This window comes from Cherax quadricarinatus, unplaced genomic scaffold (genome assembly GCF_038502225.1).
Source record: "Cherax quadricarinatus isolate ZL_2023a unplaced genomic scaffold, ASM3850222v1 Contig878, whole genome shotgun sequence".
Classification (NCBI taxonomy): domain Eukaryota; kingdom Metazoa; phylum Arthropoda; class Malacostraca; order Decapoda; family Parastacidae; genus Cherax; species Cherax quadricarinatus.
Genome location: NW_027195904.1, coordinates 107,219 through 124,573, shown reverse-complemented (window position 1 = coordinate 124,573; position 17,355 = coordinate 107,219). Strand labels below are relative to the sequence as shown.

General features: G+C 49.5%; 1 protein-coding gene across 1 annotated transcript in view; it reads right to left on the bottom strand.

Moving 5' to 3' along the window:
* Window positions 1-10,002: 10,002 nt before the first annotated feature.
* Window positions 10,003-17,355, bottom strand: part of LOC138851526 (rab effector Noc2-like) — a gene marked incomplete at its 3' end in the record, with an annotated part of 60,245 nt that continues 52,892 nt past the window's right edge. Inside the window, exons 3-4 of the mRNA XM_070080733.1 lie at window positions 13,235-13,364; window positions 10,003-10,261 (exon numbers count right to left, since the gene is read on the bottom strand). Of these exons, the coding sequence (XP_069936834.1) occupies window positions 10,003-10,261; window positions 13,235-13,364 (389 nt within the window). The remainder of the gene's footprint in view (window positions 10,262-13,234; window positions 13,365-17,355) is intronic.

Sequence of the window (17,355 nt, the reverse complement as noted above, 5' to 3'; positions counted from 1 at the left end):
TGCTCTTTTTCATCCTTGTGGTGTTGTGGCATTTCATGGGTGTATTTTAAGCTAGCCAGCTTAGAATATCTTCGTGGCAGTGTGGCTGTTCTCAGTGAGGCTTACGCTGTTCAACCCATAGGCCCAACCACCCACTCACCATGTGTGTCTCACCATTGCCCGGTCTTAGCCCTGTTTACCCACAAACCCAACCACTGTCACTGTGTTGTGGTATTCACCCAACCTCTACCAGTGTTTTGGCGTGCTACTAAGGGTTGTAGCACCATATTTTAAGGACCACATAGGGGGTCAAGAGCTAGAGTGTGTTTTGCGCCACCGTTGAAAGCCTCCTGTGTGTGTCTGTCGTCGATGTAAGCGCAATTCTACGATCACATGTGCAGAGGACAGCAGCAAGACGACATAAACAATCCTCTACTCTCCACTACCATCTACCTCATTCTACACCAAGTCGTTACAGCGATAATTAATATTTTTTTTCATAGAGACATTTGCGAGTGTCGAGACATTTCTTTTGTGTTCCAGTGATTTTCTTAGTGACATTCAGTGACTCTTGATTAGACTCAGTGTTTATCATATACTGATTGCAATAATTTGATAATCTCCTTAATTCAGTGTTAATTTTCGTGCATTATCTTATGTCTGTTGTGTTGTGTGTCTTTTTATATACTTGAAGTAAGTACCTAGTGTTTTTCCTTTGTGTGTGCAACATATGAGCAGTATAGAACTTGTGTTTACACTTCAGAATCACCTTGTGTTCTCAGTATTCCAGTGAAGTATTTCAGTAATTTTTCACCTCATATTCTGCATCAAAACTCAGTGTTGTCTGTTATTTTTTTTTCTTCCCAGCATTTGTGTATTTTTATTTTTGCTCCCTGTGTGTTGAACATTCTTGTGTTCATATTCTTTCATTTAGCCAGTGTCTAATTTGTCTTATTTCCACAGACAATAGTGCCATTATTTTGTGCAAGCAAGAAATCATTTTTTACAAAATTTTTCACACCAAGTTTCATTGCAAGAAATTCTAGTACTGTGTTTATGTTGATGTGTTGTGTTCTGCATCACTGTAAGTGTTCAAACTTTTTTGTTCTGTGTTTTAGCACCTATTATTTTTCATGTTTCATTGAACAAATTCACTCTTAGTGCAATTTTTCAGTTCTTCTTTTAAAGTAAATTGTTCTTTTGCTTGTTAAGTGTTGCTTGAGTGCAGTTAAGAGTCAAATTGTTCCCCCAGTTCATTCCTTGATGTATTTCTTTTCTTGTGTGTGTAATAATTTTTTTATGATTGCACATTGACTCATTTTGCAATAATTCTTGTGCAAAGATTGTGTTGCTATTAAAGTTTTTCTTGCAGAGATTTTATGCAGTGTTGTGCAATACTTTTTAATTAGCAATTGTCATTTGCAATATTGCTACAGTTTATTTCAGTTCAGTTTCATATGCTCTGTTCTGTGCATAATATTTTATTCTTTCTGTGCCATTTTATTTTATTCCAGTGAATTGTGTCCCAGTTTGTTTTATTTTTGCACAAGCTTTATTGAGTCCATTTTATCATTTTATTGTGTGTTTCCCTGTTGCATTGAAAGTAAAGACAACTCACTGTGTCATTCATTCAATTTAAAGTAAAAGTTGAGCAAATCAGATTTGAGTAAAGTACAAGTTCTCTTGATTTTCAAAGTGTTATTTGTTGAGTATTTTTCTTGTGTGAGTTCCTTTGCTTACTGTGTGACCTGTCAATTTTTAATTACTTATGCAGAATAGTTAAGCATTATCTTCCCATTTAAGCTTACTGTGTCATTCTCTCCATTTTTTTTTGCCTTATGTCCTTGAGTAAGTTCCCTGAGAAGATGTCCCAGTCACTTTTGAATGTTCACTTAGTGTATCATGCCAGTCAAAGTCAATATGAATCAGTCCACAGTACCAATATTCCCTTACTGACTGAAAGACAATACCTAGCCCTTGAGCAATGTGTTTGTTCTCACAGCTTGTAACTGAGACTTGTTAAAGTGCTGCGAAATGTGAAGATCAGATTAAGTTCCTATAGACCCGTGAATTACTTATTAACGTAGCCAAGCGATCAGGCACTAGTAATACTGTCACTCCTGTCTGGACTCCAGCCACAATATCATGCACGCAGGATAGTGCTGAGACTACTATCCTTGCGATGGCGACTTGTTCAAGTACTCGTTCCTTCCCAGGGGACGCTTTGAGAAGAACTTTACTTGCAACGAGTTATGCCATCTCTTGCTGATGCCACAAGCAGTTGCAGAAAGACGTTTCTGTGGCTAGTGTGCTCACTTGAGTGTTGTTGTTGTCCCTTGTGTTTCAGATTATGATCCCATCCTAGTTGACAGTAATCAGTGCATTGTAAGAAGTTATTTCTCGAGTAACTTTCACATGTTAACGTTTGTAAGCAAAGTTTCTTTTTAGCTGATACCTCGTGTCACTGTGTGCGACTCAGATTGAATATCAGTATTGTTGACCGTGTTCATTTATTTTCTCCTGTGCTTGCAGTTTGAGATAGTAGATTCGTTCTCCCTTGCTCATATTGCGTGTTATAGCGTTAATTTTTTCAACCGGGGAGAGTCATCCACTCCACCGAGTTTGTGCATTCCTCCAGTAAGAAAGAACCGATCCCTTGTGTTCTGGTGATTCGATTCCTGCTCCAGGAAGATCTTATTCTTACTGTGAAGCCACCAGCACCCATTAGTGACTTTGTAATGAGCCAAGAATTACTGTATCGAACAGCCGAGTTGGGTACTCCAAGCAGAAGAGTTTACCAGTTAGTAATTCCACAGCCACTAGTGAACGTAGCTCTACAGCTAGTTCATGATGCACCAGGTGTTGCACACCCTGGTATGGATCGTTCTGTGAAACAAGCCAGAATAAAATACTTTTGGCCACGTATGGCAACTGACATTTCCGCGTATGTTAAGAAATGTAGTGTTTGTATACAACATAAAGGAAATGTCAATGGTCCTAATCCAATCCAAGTGTACCCAACCACTAGCGAACCGTGGGAAAGAGTTGCCCTTGACTTGTTAACCAATTTTAAATGTTCTCTCCATGGCAACAAACATCTGTGTTATGGTAGACCATTTCACCAGATATTGTGAGTTAGTTCCTATTGCAGATAAGACTGCACAGTAGCTAAAGCATTTAAAGAACGCATTATCTGCAGGCATACCACCCTTAAGTCCTTAGTAACAGATAATGGAGGTGAATTCTGTAATGAGATTCTTGAAAATTTGTGTACTTTATACAAGATCTCTAAATCCACCATTGTTCCTCATCATCCTGCCAGCAATGGGTTAGCCGAACGAACCAATAAGAAAGTACTTGATGTCCTGAGAGCCACTATCAACCCCATTAGTGAAACTTGGGATGAAGTCATACCAGATGTTCAATGTGCCATAAATTCTGCTTACAATGCGTCCATAGGTGATACTCCACATTATGCATTGTATGGTGTAGACAAGCGTTTACCCTATGAGTTGTCATATTCCACTCCGAAACCTAATTACAACCCTGATAATTTCGTAGCAACTCGTACCAGCATGGCTCAAAGTGTTTTTAGAAGACTCCGTGAAACACTTCATAAATCAACAGCAGAATTTACTACAGTAACTAATAGCCGTGCTAAGCCATCAAAAGTAAAAGTAGGTTCAAGAGTAATGCTGACAAATTTCAACAAAACACCCGAAATGCCTAAGCTCGATCAAAAGTTTGTCGGACCTTATCGAGTTGTAGAACATATCTCTGGTAATAAGTATAAGGTTAGAGAAATTAGTACTGGTAAGTACAGAGAATCGCATTTAGATCGTATGAAATTAGTATGCGATGTTGATGATATTGCTACCCAGACTAATGTGACAGATGCTGAAAATCCTCCTGACTCTGTACCCTCTACCTCAGATACTCAGTTAGATAATCAACCTGAATGTCGTTACTCCTTGCGTACTCGACAAGTAATGAGAAACCCACAAGTATCTTTTGTAGATACTCGTTCAAATCTCCCTCAGTCAAGGCATGTGTTAGCCATTGCAGAGGAATTCGATCCTCCCAGAGATGATAACCATTCTGCATATGTAAACCTCACCCTCGCAGAATTGGGTTTAAATGTACATAGTCTGTATAACTAGATGTCCGAGATGAAGTAAATTGTCAACTGTTTGTTATTAACTGATTAATTTTTTCAGAATTTTTTTTTTCGTATTCACGTTCCCTCCGTATTCTGAGAATTTGACAGTAATGATCTGAGTGCACCAGATGCCTTTGCTGTTAATTTCACCTTGCATATATATATTTATTCTTCCTCAGAATCCGTAGAGTGCATGAATACAGATCGATCGATCAATTCCATCCATATTGTATAATGATTTGTTCTTATAGTTTGTAATGTATTACGTTAAAAGTGATTACGTTAACACCCATTACGTAAAATTCATTTTGTTAACATCCATTATGATACAATCCATTAATTCTAAGTTATATGTGAATTTTTTATTGTATAGAATCAGCCCAGAACCACCTGCCTGTTCAGCCTATAGATAGTAGTGTATGTCGAGACGACATACGTAACATGACCGAGCTGTCAGCATAGTTGCTGATCCCTGTGTTATATAGCATAGCATATAGTATCATCCATGTGCTTTAGATAGGAGATCCCTTTTAGGCCTGTGGCTTTGTGTGACGTCACGGGATGCGCATGTGTACGTTCGTACCTCTGCCTCGGCCTCAGTCGGCGGTAGGTCATCCAGGCTAGGACAGGCAGAGGCTGGGCTCCAGTTCCCATCATCACAGTCTGACAATATATCGTTACCATCCAACAAGTGTGTCTACCTTCAACCCTCGATATCTCCATATAAGAACCCCTACGATAAGTACACTAGATGAGTACACTAGGTGAGTGCACTAGGTGAGTACACTAGAGTACACTAGGTGAGTACACTAGATGAGTACACTAGATGAGTGCACTAGGTGAGTACACTAGGTGAGTACACTAGATGAGTGCACTAGGTGAGTACACTAGGTGAGTACACTATGTGAGTACAGTAGATGAGTATATTAGATGAGTACACTAGGTGAGTACACTAGATGAGTGCACTAGGTGAGTACACTAGGTGAGTACACTAGGTGAGTACACTAGGTGAGTACACTAGATGAGTACACTAGGTGAGTACACTAGGTGAGTACACTAGGTGAGTACACTAGATGAGTACACTAGGTGAGCACACTAGGTGAGCACACTAGGTGAGTACACTAGGTGAGTACACTAGATGAGTACACTAGATGAGTACACTAGATGAGTACACTAGGTGAGTACACTAGGTGAGTACACTAGGTGAGTACACTAGATGAGTACACTAGGTGAGTACACTAGGTGAGTACACTAGGTGAGTACACTAGGTGAGTACACTAGATGAGTACACTAGATGAGTACACTAGGTGAGTACACTAGGTGAGTACACTAGATGAGTACGCTAGATGAGTACACTAGGTGAGTACACTAGATGAGTACGCTAGATGAGTACACTAGGTGAGTACACTAGATGAGTACACTAGGTGAGCACACTAGGTGAGTACACTAGGTGAGTACACCAGAGTAAGGTTCACCTCAGTCTTGTCACTTTATGGAGAAGTTCACCGTCTCCTGCCTTCCTGACCTTAAACTCCATCATCACATTACTTACCTTAAACTGCCTACCTTAGTCTTGCGCTTAGGAACACACCCTCTTACCTTCGACCTCTACCTTGCCTATACTTAGCCAAGAAATAAATAGCTGCTGCCCAAGACGTCAGCACAGGTACTTAAGTTACTCTCTGGAGCCAGAGAAGTGAAGTGTTTTGTCTAAGAAATGATGGGAAGCAGTTACTTTATATCACTCTTTTACCTATTCCACTCCTACCTAGACCATTGTGCTTACCTGAGAGATGATCTACCCACTCTCTCAGCTGAGAGATGATCTACCCACTCTCTCAGCTGAGAGATGACCACCCCACTCTCTCAGCTGAGAGATGACCACCCCACTCTCTCAGCTGAGAGATGACCACCCCACTCTCTCAGCTGAGAGATGACCACCCCACTCTCTCAGCTGAGAGATGACCACCCCACTCTCTCAGCTGAGAGATGACCACCCCACTCAGCTGAGAGATGACCACCCCACTCTCTCAGCTGAGAGATGACCACCCCACTCTCTCAGCTGAGAGATGACCACCCCACTCTCTCAGCTGAGAGATGACCACCCCACTCTCTCAGCTGAGAGATGACCACCCCACTCAGCTGAGAGATGACCACCCCACTCTCTCAGCTGAGAGATGACCACCCCACTCAGCTGAGAGATGACCACCCCACTCTCTCAGCTGAGAGATGACCACCCCACTCTCTCAGCTGAGAGATCTCACCCCTCTCTCACCTGAGAGATGATCACCCCTCTCTCTCACCTAAGAGGTAGTCCCCCTCATTCTCTCACCTGAGAGAAAGTCCCCATCACTCTCTAACCTGAGAGGTAGTTCCCCCACTCTCTCACCTGAGAGGTAGTCCCCCTCACTCTCTCACCTGACAGGTAGTCCCCACTCACCTGAGAGGTAGTCCCCCACTCACCTGAGAGGTAGTCCCCCACTCACCTGAGAGGTAGTCCCCCGCTCACCTGACAGGTAGTCCCCCACTCACCTGAGAGGTAGTCCCCCGCTCATCTGAGAGGTAGTTCCCCACTCACCTGAGAGGTAGTCCCCTACTTACCTGAGAGGTAGTCCCCCGCTCACCTGAGAGGTAGTTCCCCCGCTCACCTGAGAGGTAGTCCCCCACCCACCTGAGAGGTAGTCCCCCGCTCACCTGAGAGGTAGTCCCCCACTCACCTGAGAGGTAGTCCCCCGCTCACCTGAGAGGTAGTCCCCCACTCATCTGAGAGGTAGTCCCCCACTCACCTGAGAGGTAGTCCCCCACTCACCTGAGAGGTAGTCCCCCGCTCACCTGAGAGGTAGTCCCCCACTCATCTGAGAGGTAGTCCCCCACTCATCTGAGAGGTAGTCCCCCACTCATCTGAGAGGTAGTCCCCCACTCACCTGAGAGGTAGTCCCCCACTCATCTGAGAGGTAGTCCCCCACTCATCTGAGAGGTAGTCCCCCACTCATCTGAGAGGTAGTCCCCCACTCACCTGAGAGGTAGTCCCCCACTCACCTGAGAGGTAGTCCCCCGCTCACCTGAGAGGTAGTCCCCCACTCATCTGAGAGGTAGTCCCCCACTCATCTGAGAGGTAGTCCCCCACTCATCTGAGAGGTAGTCCCCCACTCACCTGAGAGGTAGTCCCCCACTCATCTGAGAGGTAGTCCCCCACTCATCTGAGAGGTAGTCCCCCACTCATCTGAGAGGTAGTCCCCCACTCATCTGAGAGGTAGTCCCCCACTCACCTGAGAGGTAGTCCCCCACTCATCTGAGAGGTAGTCCCCCACTCATCTGAGAGGTAGTCCCCCACTCACCTGAGAGGTAGTCCCCCACTCATCTGAGAGGTAGTCCCCCACTCATCTGAGAGGTAGTCCCCCACTCACCTGAGAGGTAGTCCCCCACTCATCTGAGAGGTAGTCCCCCACTCATCTGAGAGGTAGTCCCCCACTCACCTGAGAGGTAGTCCCCCACTCATCTGAGAGGTAGTCCCCACTCATCTGAGAGGTAGTCCCCCACTCATCTGAGAGGTAGTCCCCCACTCACCTGAGAGGTAGTCCCCCACTCATCTGAGAGGTAGTCCCCCACTCATCTGAGAGGTAGTCCCCCACTCACCTGAGAGGTAGTCCCCCACTCATCTGAGAGGTAGTCCCCCACTCACCTGAGAGGTAGTCCCCACTCACCTGAGAGGTAGTCCCCCACTCACCTGAGAGGTAGTCCCCCACTCACCTGAGAGGTAGTCCCCCACTCACCTGAGAGGTAGTTCCCCGCTCATCTGAGAGGTAGTCCCCCACTCACCTGAGAGGTAGTCCCCCACTCATCTGAGAGGTAGTCCCCCACTCACCTGAGAGGTAGTCCCCCACTCACCTGAGAGGTAGTCCCCCACTCACCTGAGAGGTAGTCCCCCACTCACCTGAGAGGTAGTCCCCCACTCACCTGAGAGGTAGTACCCCTCATCTGAGAGGTAGTCCCCCACCACCTGAGAGGTAGTCCCCCCACTCACCTGAGAGGTAGTCCCCCACTCACTCTGAGAGGTAGTCCCCCTCACCTGAGAGGTAGTCACCTGAGAGGTAGTCCCCCACTCACCTGAGAGGTAGTCCCCCACTCACCTGAGAGGTAGTCCCCCACTCACCTGAGAGGTAGTCCCCCACTCACCTGAGAGGTAGTCCCCCACTCACCTGAGAGGTAGTCCCCCACTCACCTGAGAGGTAGTTCCCCGCTCATCTGAGAGGTAGTCCCCCACTCACCTGAGAGGTAGTCCCCCACTCACCTGAGAGGTAGTCCCCCACTCACCTGAGAGGTAGTCCCCCACTCACCTGAGAGGTAGTCCCCCACTCACCTGAGAGGTAGTTCCCCCACTCACCTGAGAGGTAGTCCCCCACTCACCTGAGAGGTAGTCCCCACTCACCTGAGAGGTAGTTCTCCCACTCACCTGAGAGGTAGTCCCCCACTCACCTGAGAGGTAGTCCCCCACTCACCTGAGAGGTAGTCCCCCACTCACCTGAGAGGTAGTCCCCCACTCACCTGAGAGGTAGTCCCCCACTCACCTGAGAGGTAGTCCCCCACTCACCTGAGAGGTAGTCCCCCACTCACCTGAGAGGTAGTCCCCCACTCACCTGAGAGGTAGTTCCCCCACTCACCTGAGAGGTAGTTCCCCCACTCACCTGAGAGGTAGTCCCCCACTCACCTGAGAGGTAGTCCCCCACTCACCTGAGAGGTAGTCCCCCACTCACCTGAGAGGTAGTTCCCCCACTCACCTGAGAGGTAGTCCCCCACTCACCTGAGAGGTAGTCCCCCACTCACCTGAGAGGTAGTTCCCCCACTCACCTGAGAGGTAGTTCCCACTCACCTGAGAGGTAGTCCCCCACTCACCTGAGAGGTAGTCCCCCACTCACCTGAGAGGTAGTCCCCCACTCACCTGAGAGGTAGTCCCCCACTCACCTGAGAGGTAGTTCCCCCACACACCTGAGAGGTAGTTCCCCCACTCACCTGAGAGGTAGTCCCCCACTCACCTGAGAGGTAGTCCCCCACTCACCTGAGAGGTAGTCCCCCACTCACCTGAGAGGTAGTCCCCCACGCACCTGAGAGGTAGTCCCCCACTCACCTGAGAGGTAGTTCCCCCACTCACCTGAGAGGTAGTTCCCCTCACTCACCTGAGAGGTAGTCCCCCACTCACCCCCCCACTCACCTGAGAGGTAGTCCCCCACTCACCTGAGAGGTAGTTCCCCCACTCACCTGAGAGGTAGTCCCCCACTCACCCCCCCACTCACCTGAGAGGTAGTTCCCCCACTCACCTGAGAGGTAGTCCCCCACTCACCTGAGAGGTAGTCCCCCACTCACCTGAGAGGTAGTTCCCCCACTCACCTGAGAGGTAGTTCCCCCACTCACCTGAGAGGTAGTTCCCCCACTCACCTGAGAGGTAGTTCCCACTCACCTGAGAGGTAGTTCCCCCACTCACCTGAGAGGTAGTTCCCACTCACCTCACCTGAGAGGTAGTTCCCCCAGCTGAGAGGTAGTCCCCCACTCACCTGAGAGGTAGTCCCCCACTCACCTGAGAGGTAGTCCCCCACTCACCTGAGAGGTAGTCCCCCACTCACCTGAGAGGTAGTCCCCCACTCACCTGAGAGGTAGTCCCCCCCCACTCACCTGAGAGGTAGTTCCCCCACTCACCTGAGAGGTAGTCCCCCACTCCCCCCCCACTCACCTGAGAGGTAGTTCCAACTCACCTGAGAGGTAGTTCCCCCACTCACCTGAGAGGTAGTTCCCACTCACCTGAGAGGTAGTCCCCCACTCACCTGAGAGGTAGTTCCCCCACTCACCTGAGAGGTAGTTCCCCCACTCACCTGAGACATAATCTCCACCCCCAGCTTCCTCACCTTTAAAAGCGAGGGTGTGGGCTCTTCTGGGGGGCTGTCTCCCCCTGCGTGTGGTGGAGGAGGGGGCTGAGGCTGTGGTGGTGGGAAGGATGTGCTTAGGGATGCCTCTGAAGAACCACGCGCCAGATCTCTTCCACATCTCTCTGGTTTCAGCACAGATCTTACACAACCACAGTCTGTCACCTCCAGGACTGCTGCCCTCCACACCACACTTACTGCAAACACGCTGTAACATACACAATATTATTATTATTTCTAGCAGTAGTACTATTTCAATAATAATTATTACTATTATTATTATTATTATTAGTAGTAGTAGTAGTAGTGGTAGTAGTAGTAGTACATGGGAATGGAAAGAGCTGGATAGGGACGTGAAGGTAAAGTCTATATGCAGCTTCAAGAGTGGATATGACGAGGCTCAAAAGAGCAGAAACCAGTTAAACCAAGTCGAAGAATCTCTTAAAGATTCCGGGCCAGGAGCCGTGACTCAACCCCCCGCTTCCCTCATCCGTGTAACTTATATGCATTACCTCGTACATACCTTCACTGCAACAGTGATTTATGAACATATGCATTACTCTGGTGGCCATAAATCACTGCGATAGGGAATTATGACCAACTGAGTCAACTCAGATAGGATTTACAACTTCAAGGAAATTGTTGAAGATAGGAAACAGTGTTGGCAACACTGTATGAGGGTACGTAACTACAGTAACAATGAAGGTAACTGGTAACGATAATGGTGTTAGCAATTTAATGAGGGAGAGTGAGAGTGAGGGTGAGTGAGGGAGAGAGGAGGTAGTAACTCACGTTGCTACAGTCAGCACAGACCAGAGTGGAGGTCCTCAGCAGTGAGGTGAGTGAGGAAGGAAGGTAGTAACTCACCTTGCTACAGTCAGCACAGAGTGGAGGTCCTCAGCAGTGAGGGAGGTAGTAACTCACCTTGCTACAGTCAGCACAGACCAGAGTGGAGGTCCTCAGCAGTGAGGTGAGTAAGGGAGGTAGTAACTCACCTTGCTACAGTCAGCACAGACCAGAGTGGAGGTCCTCAGCAGTGAGGGAGGTAGTAACTCACCTTGCTACAGTCAGCACAGACCAGAGTGGAGGTCCTCAGCAGTGAGGTGAGTGAGGGAGGTAGTGACTCACCTTCCTACAGTCAGTACAGATCAGAGTGGAGGTCCTCAGCAGTGAGGTGAGTGAGGGAGGTAGTAACTCACCTTGCTACAGTCAGCACAGACCAGAGTGGAGGTCCTCAGCAGTGAGGTGAGTGAGGGAGGTAGTAACTCACCTTGCTACAGGCAGCACAGAGTGGAGGTCCTCAGCAGTGAGGGAGGGAGGTAGTAACTCACCTTGCTACAGTCAGCACAGACCAGAGTGCAGGTCCTCAGCAGTGAGGTGGGTAAGGGAGGTAGTAACTCACCTTGCTACAGTCAGCACAGACCAGAGTGGAGGTCCTCAGCAGTGAGGTGAGTGAGGGAGGTAGTAACTCACCTTGCTACAGTCAGCACAGACCAGAGTGGAGGTCCTCAGCAGTGAGGTGAGTGAGGGAGGTAGTAACTCACCTTGCTACAGTCAGCACAGACCAGAGTGGAGGTCCTCAGCAGTGAGGTGAGGGAGGGAGGTAGTAACTCACCTTGCTACAGTCAGCACAGACCAGAGTGGAGGTCCTCAGCAGTGAGGTGAGTGAGGGAGGTAGTAACTCACCTTGCTACAGTCAGCACAGACCAGAGTGAAGGTCCTCAGCAGTGAGGTGAGTGAGGGAGGTAGTAACTCACCTTGCTACAGTCAGCACAGACCAGAGTGAAGGTCCTCAGCAGTGAGGTGAGTGAGGGAGGTAGTAACTCACCTTGCTACAGTCAGCACAGACCAGAGTGGAGGTCCTCAGCAGTGAGGTGAGTGAGGGAGGTAGTAACTCACCTTGCTACAGTCAGCACAGACCAGAGTGGAGGTCCTCAGCAGTGAGGTGAGTGAGGGAGGTAGTAACTCACCTTGCTACAGTCAGCACAGACCAGAGTGGAGGTCCTCAGCAGTGAGGTGAGGGAGGGAGGTAGTAACTCACCTTGCTACAGTCAGCACAGACCAGAGTGGAGGTCCTCAGCAGTGAGGTGAGTGAGGGAGGTAGTAACTCACCTTGCTACAGTCAGCACAGACCAGAGTGGAGGTCCTCAGCAGTGAGGTGAGTGAGGGAGGTAGTGACTCACCTTGCTACAGTCAGCACAGACCAGAGTGGAGGTCCTCAGCAGTGAGGTGAGGGAGGGAGGTAGTGACTCACCTTGCTACAGTCAGCACAGACCAGAGTGAAGGTCCTCAGCAGTGAGGTGAGTGAGGGAGGTAGTAACTCACCTTGCTACAGTCAGCACAGACCAGAGTGGAGGTCCTCAGCAGTGAGGTGAGGGAGGGAGGTAGTGACTTACCTTGCTACAGTCAGCACAGACCAGAGTGGAGGTCCTCAGCAGTGAGGTGAGTGAGGGAGGTAGTGACTCACCTTCCTACAGTCAGTACAGATCAGAGTGGAGGTCCTCAGCAGTGAGGTGAGTGAGGGAGGGAGGTAGTAACTCACCTTGCTACAGTCAGCACAGACCAGAGTGAAGGTCCTCAGCAGTGAGGTGAGGGAGGGAGGTAGTGACTTACCTTGCTACAGTCAGCACAGACCAGAGTGAAGGTCCTCAGCAGTGAGGTGAGGGAGGGAGGTAGTGACTTACCTTGCTACAGTCAGCACAGACCAGAGTGAAGGTCCTCAGCAGTGAGGTGAGGGAGGGAGGTAGTGACTTACCTTGCTACAGTCAGCACAGACCAGAGTGGAGGTCCTCAGCAGTGAGGTGAGTGAGGGAGGTAGTAACTCACCTTGCTACAGTCAGCACAGACCAGAGTGGAGGTCCTCAGCAGTGAGGTGAGTGAGGGAGGTAGTAACTCACCTTGCTACAGTCAGCACAGACCAGAGTGGAGGTCCTCAGCAGTGAGGTGAGTGAGGGAGGTAGTAACTCACCTTGCTACAGTCAGCACAGACCAGAGTGGAGGTCCTCAGCAGTGAGGTGAGTGAGGGAGGTAGTAACTCACCTTGCTACAGTCAGCACAGACCAGAGTGGAGGTCCTCAGCAGTGAGGTGAGTGAGGGAGGTAGTAACTCACCTTGCTACAGTCAGCACAGACCAGAGTGGAGGTCCTCAGCAGTGAGGTGAGTGAGGGAGGTAGTGACTCACCTTGCTACAGTCAGCACAGACCAGAGTGGAGGTCCTCAGCAGTGAGAGACCTTCACCACACAATATACAGTTGTTACTGCCGTTCCCCTGGATGCGGTTCTTCATCGTCTCGACCTTCTCCACCAGACGCCTGAAGGAGAGTGATGGAGAGTGTGACCTTACCCGATTTATATTTGAGAAATATTCCAGTAGGATATTGCTCTATACTTTATTAAATGTACATTAATAATAATATTGTATTATATTATATTGTTTTGTTAGGCGTTATATTAATAATGTGATTTTCTTGTAGTGGGAAACTACCAGTTGGAGCGCCAGTTACTAGTTCAGGTACTGACGTCTCCCTCAGTCACGTGACCAACCTGACGTCAGCTTAGCACTCAGGGGTACCGGCAGTAGGTTCTCAACACTTGCTGAGAGTAGCTTCACCACACTCACTGAGAGTGCCTTCACAACTCTGACTAGCACTCCCATTTCTAGTCTGATACATAAGAGTTCACTGATCATATTACCTAATATCGTATTTTAGCAACAGACTGATTGCCTGACTCTCCTACTTGGAACTGTTTCCTAGCAGACTCTTGGGTCGTAACAATACTTGTATATTTATAATACTATCATTAATATGTAAGGGAGAAAGTAATTTCATTGCTCTATTTTAATTAAGATATAGTTCATAGATATATGAAGATACTATGTAAGTTTTATTGTTATTAAAGACACAGATTTTGGATTTTGAGTTTTGGCCATCCTACAACAAGAAGGTTAACAATGAAAGTGCTTACAACCGCTAACCGCACTAAAACCTTGTTGGTATGTAGGTGTGCCCTAGACAGTAGACAACCTAGCAACTGATACACCAGCAAGGTTCAGTAGCCTAATGTTATACACTCCATATTGTAAGTGTTAGTGTGGGTGTGGAGGTGGAGGTGGAAGAGAACAAGTGACACACACTGGTCACACGGTGTCAGCAAGAGGGAGTGACACACTGGTCACACGGTGTCAGCAAGAGGGAGTGACACACTGGTCACACGGTGTCAGCAAGAGGAAGTGACACACTGGTCACACGGTGTCAGCAAGAGGGAGTGACACACTGGTCACACGGTGTCAGCAAGAGGGAGTGACACACTGGTCACACGGTGTCAGCAAGAGGGAGTGACACACTGGTCACACGGTGTCAGCAAGAGGGAGTGACACACTGGTCACACGGTGTCAGCAAGAGGAAGTGACACACTGGTCACACGGTGTCAGCAAGAGGGAGTGACACACTGGTCACACGGTGTCAGCAAGAGGGAGTGACACACTGGTCACACGGTGTCAGCAAGAGGGAGTGACACACTGGTCACACGGTGTCAGCAAGAGGGAGTGACACACTGGTCACACGGTGTCAGCAAGAGGGAGTGACACACTGGTCACACGGTGTCAGCAAGAGGGAGTGACACACTGGTCACACGGTGTCAGCAAGAGGGAGTGACACACTGGTCACACGGTGTCAGCAAGAGGGAGTGACACACTGGTCACACGGTGTCAGCAAGAGGGAGTGACACACTGGTCACACGGTGTCAGCAAGAGGGAGTGACACACACTGGTCACACGGTGTCAGCAAGAGGGAGTGACACACTGGTCACACGGTGTCAGCAAGAGGGAGTGACACACACTGGTCACACGGTGTCAGCAAGAGGGAGTGACACACTGGTCACACGGTGTCAGCAAGAGGGAGTGACACACTGGTCACACGGTGTCAGCAAGAGGGAGTGACACACTGGTCACACGGTGTCAGCAAGAGGGAGTGACACACACTGGTCACACGGTGTCAGCAAGAGGGAGTGACACACTGGTCACACGGTGTCAGCAAGAGGGAGTGACACACACTGGTCACACGGTGTCAGCAAGAGGGAGTGACACACTGGTCACACGGTGTCAGCAAGAGGGAGTGACACACACTGGTCACACGGTGTCAGCAAGAGGGAGTGACACACTGGTCACACGGTGTCAGCAAGAGGGAGTGACACACTGGTCACACGGTGTCAGCAAGAGGGAGTGACACACTGGTCACACGGTGTCAGCAAGAGGGAGTGACACACTGGTCACACGGTGTCAGCAAGAGGGAGTGACACACACTGGTCACACGGTGTCAGCAAGAGGGAGTGACACACTGGTCACACGGTGTCAGCAAGAGGGAGTGACACACACTGGTCACACGGTGTCAGCAAGAGGGAGTGACACACTGGTCACACGGTGTCAGCAAGAGGGAGTGACACACACTGGTCACACGGTGTCAGCAAGAGGGAGTGACACACTGGTCACACGGTGTCAGCAAGAGGGAGTGACACACACTGGTCACACGGTGTCAGCAAGAGGGAGTGACACACACTGGTCACACGGTGTCAGCAAGAGGGAATAACACACACACTGGTCACACGGTGTGTCAGCAAGAGGGAGTGACACACTGGTAACACGGTGTCAGCAAGAGGAAGTAACACACACACTGGTCACACGGTGTCAGCAAGAGGAAGTAACACACACACTGGTCACACGGTGTCAGCAAGAGGGAGTAACACACACACTGGTCACACGGTGTCAGCAAGAGGGAGTAACACACACACTGGTCACACGGTGTCAGCAAGAGGGAGTGACACACACACTGGTCACACGGTGTCAGCAAGAGGGAGTGACACCCACACTGGTCACACGGTGTGTGCCAGCAAGAGGGAGTGACACACACACTGGTCACACGGTGTGTGCCAGCAAGAGGGAGTAACACACACTGGTCACACGGTGTCAGCAAGAGGGAGTGACACACTGGTAACACGGTGTCAGCAAGAGGAAGTAACACACACTGGTCACACGGTGTCAGCAAGAGGGAGTGACACACACACTGGTCACACGGTGTCAGCAAGAGGGAGTGACACACACACTGGTCACACGGTGTGTGCCAGCAAGAGGGAGTGACACACACACTGGTCACACGGTGTGTGCCAGCAAGAGGGAGTAACACACACTGGTCACACGGTGTCAGCAAGAGGGAGTGACACACTGGTAACACGGTGTCAGCAAGAGGAAGTAACACACACTGGTCACACGGTGTCAGCAAGAGGGAGTGACACACACACTGGTCACACGGTGTCAGCAAGAGGGAGTGACACACACACTGGTCACACGGTGTCAGCAAGAGTGACACACACACTGGTCACACGGTGTCAGCAAGAGGGAGTAACACACACACTGGTCACACGGTGTCAGCAAGAGGGAGTGACACACTGGTAACACGGTGTCAGCAAGAGGAAGTGACACACACACTGGTCACACGGTGTCAGCATGAGGAAGTAACACACACACACTGGTCACACGGTGTCAGCAAGAGGGAGTGACACACTGGTCACACGGTGTCAGCAAGAGGGAGTGACACACTGGTCACACGGTGTCAGCAAGAGGAAGTAACACACACTGGTCACACGGTGTCAGCAAGAGGGAGTGACACACACACTGGTCACACGGTGTCAGCATGAGGAAGTAACACACACACACTGGTCACACGGTGTCAGCAAGAGGAAGTAACACACACACTGGTCACACGGTGTCAGCAAGAGGGAGTGACACACTGGTAACACGGTGTCAGCAAGAGGAAGTAACACACACTGGTCACACGGTGTCAGCAAGAGGGAGTGACACACACACTGGTCACACGGTGTCAGCATGAGGAAGTAACACACACACACTGGTCACACGGTGTCAGCAAGAGGAAGTAACACACACACTGGTCACACGGTGTCAGCAAGAGGAAGTAACACACTGGTCACACGGTGTCAGCAAGAGGGAGTGACACACACATTGGTCACACGGTGTCAGCAAGAGGGAGTGACACACACACTGGTCACACGGTGTCAGCAAGAGGGAGTGACACACTGGTCACACGGTGTCAGCAAGAGGAAGTGACACACTGGTCACACGGTGTGTCAGCAGGAGGAAGTGACACACACTGGTCACACGGTGTGTCAGCAAGAGGAAGTGACACACACTGGTCACACGGTGTCAGCAAGAGGGAGTGACACACGGGTCACACGGTGTCAGCAAGAGGGAGTGACACACACACTGGTCACACGGTGTCAGCAAGAGGGAGT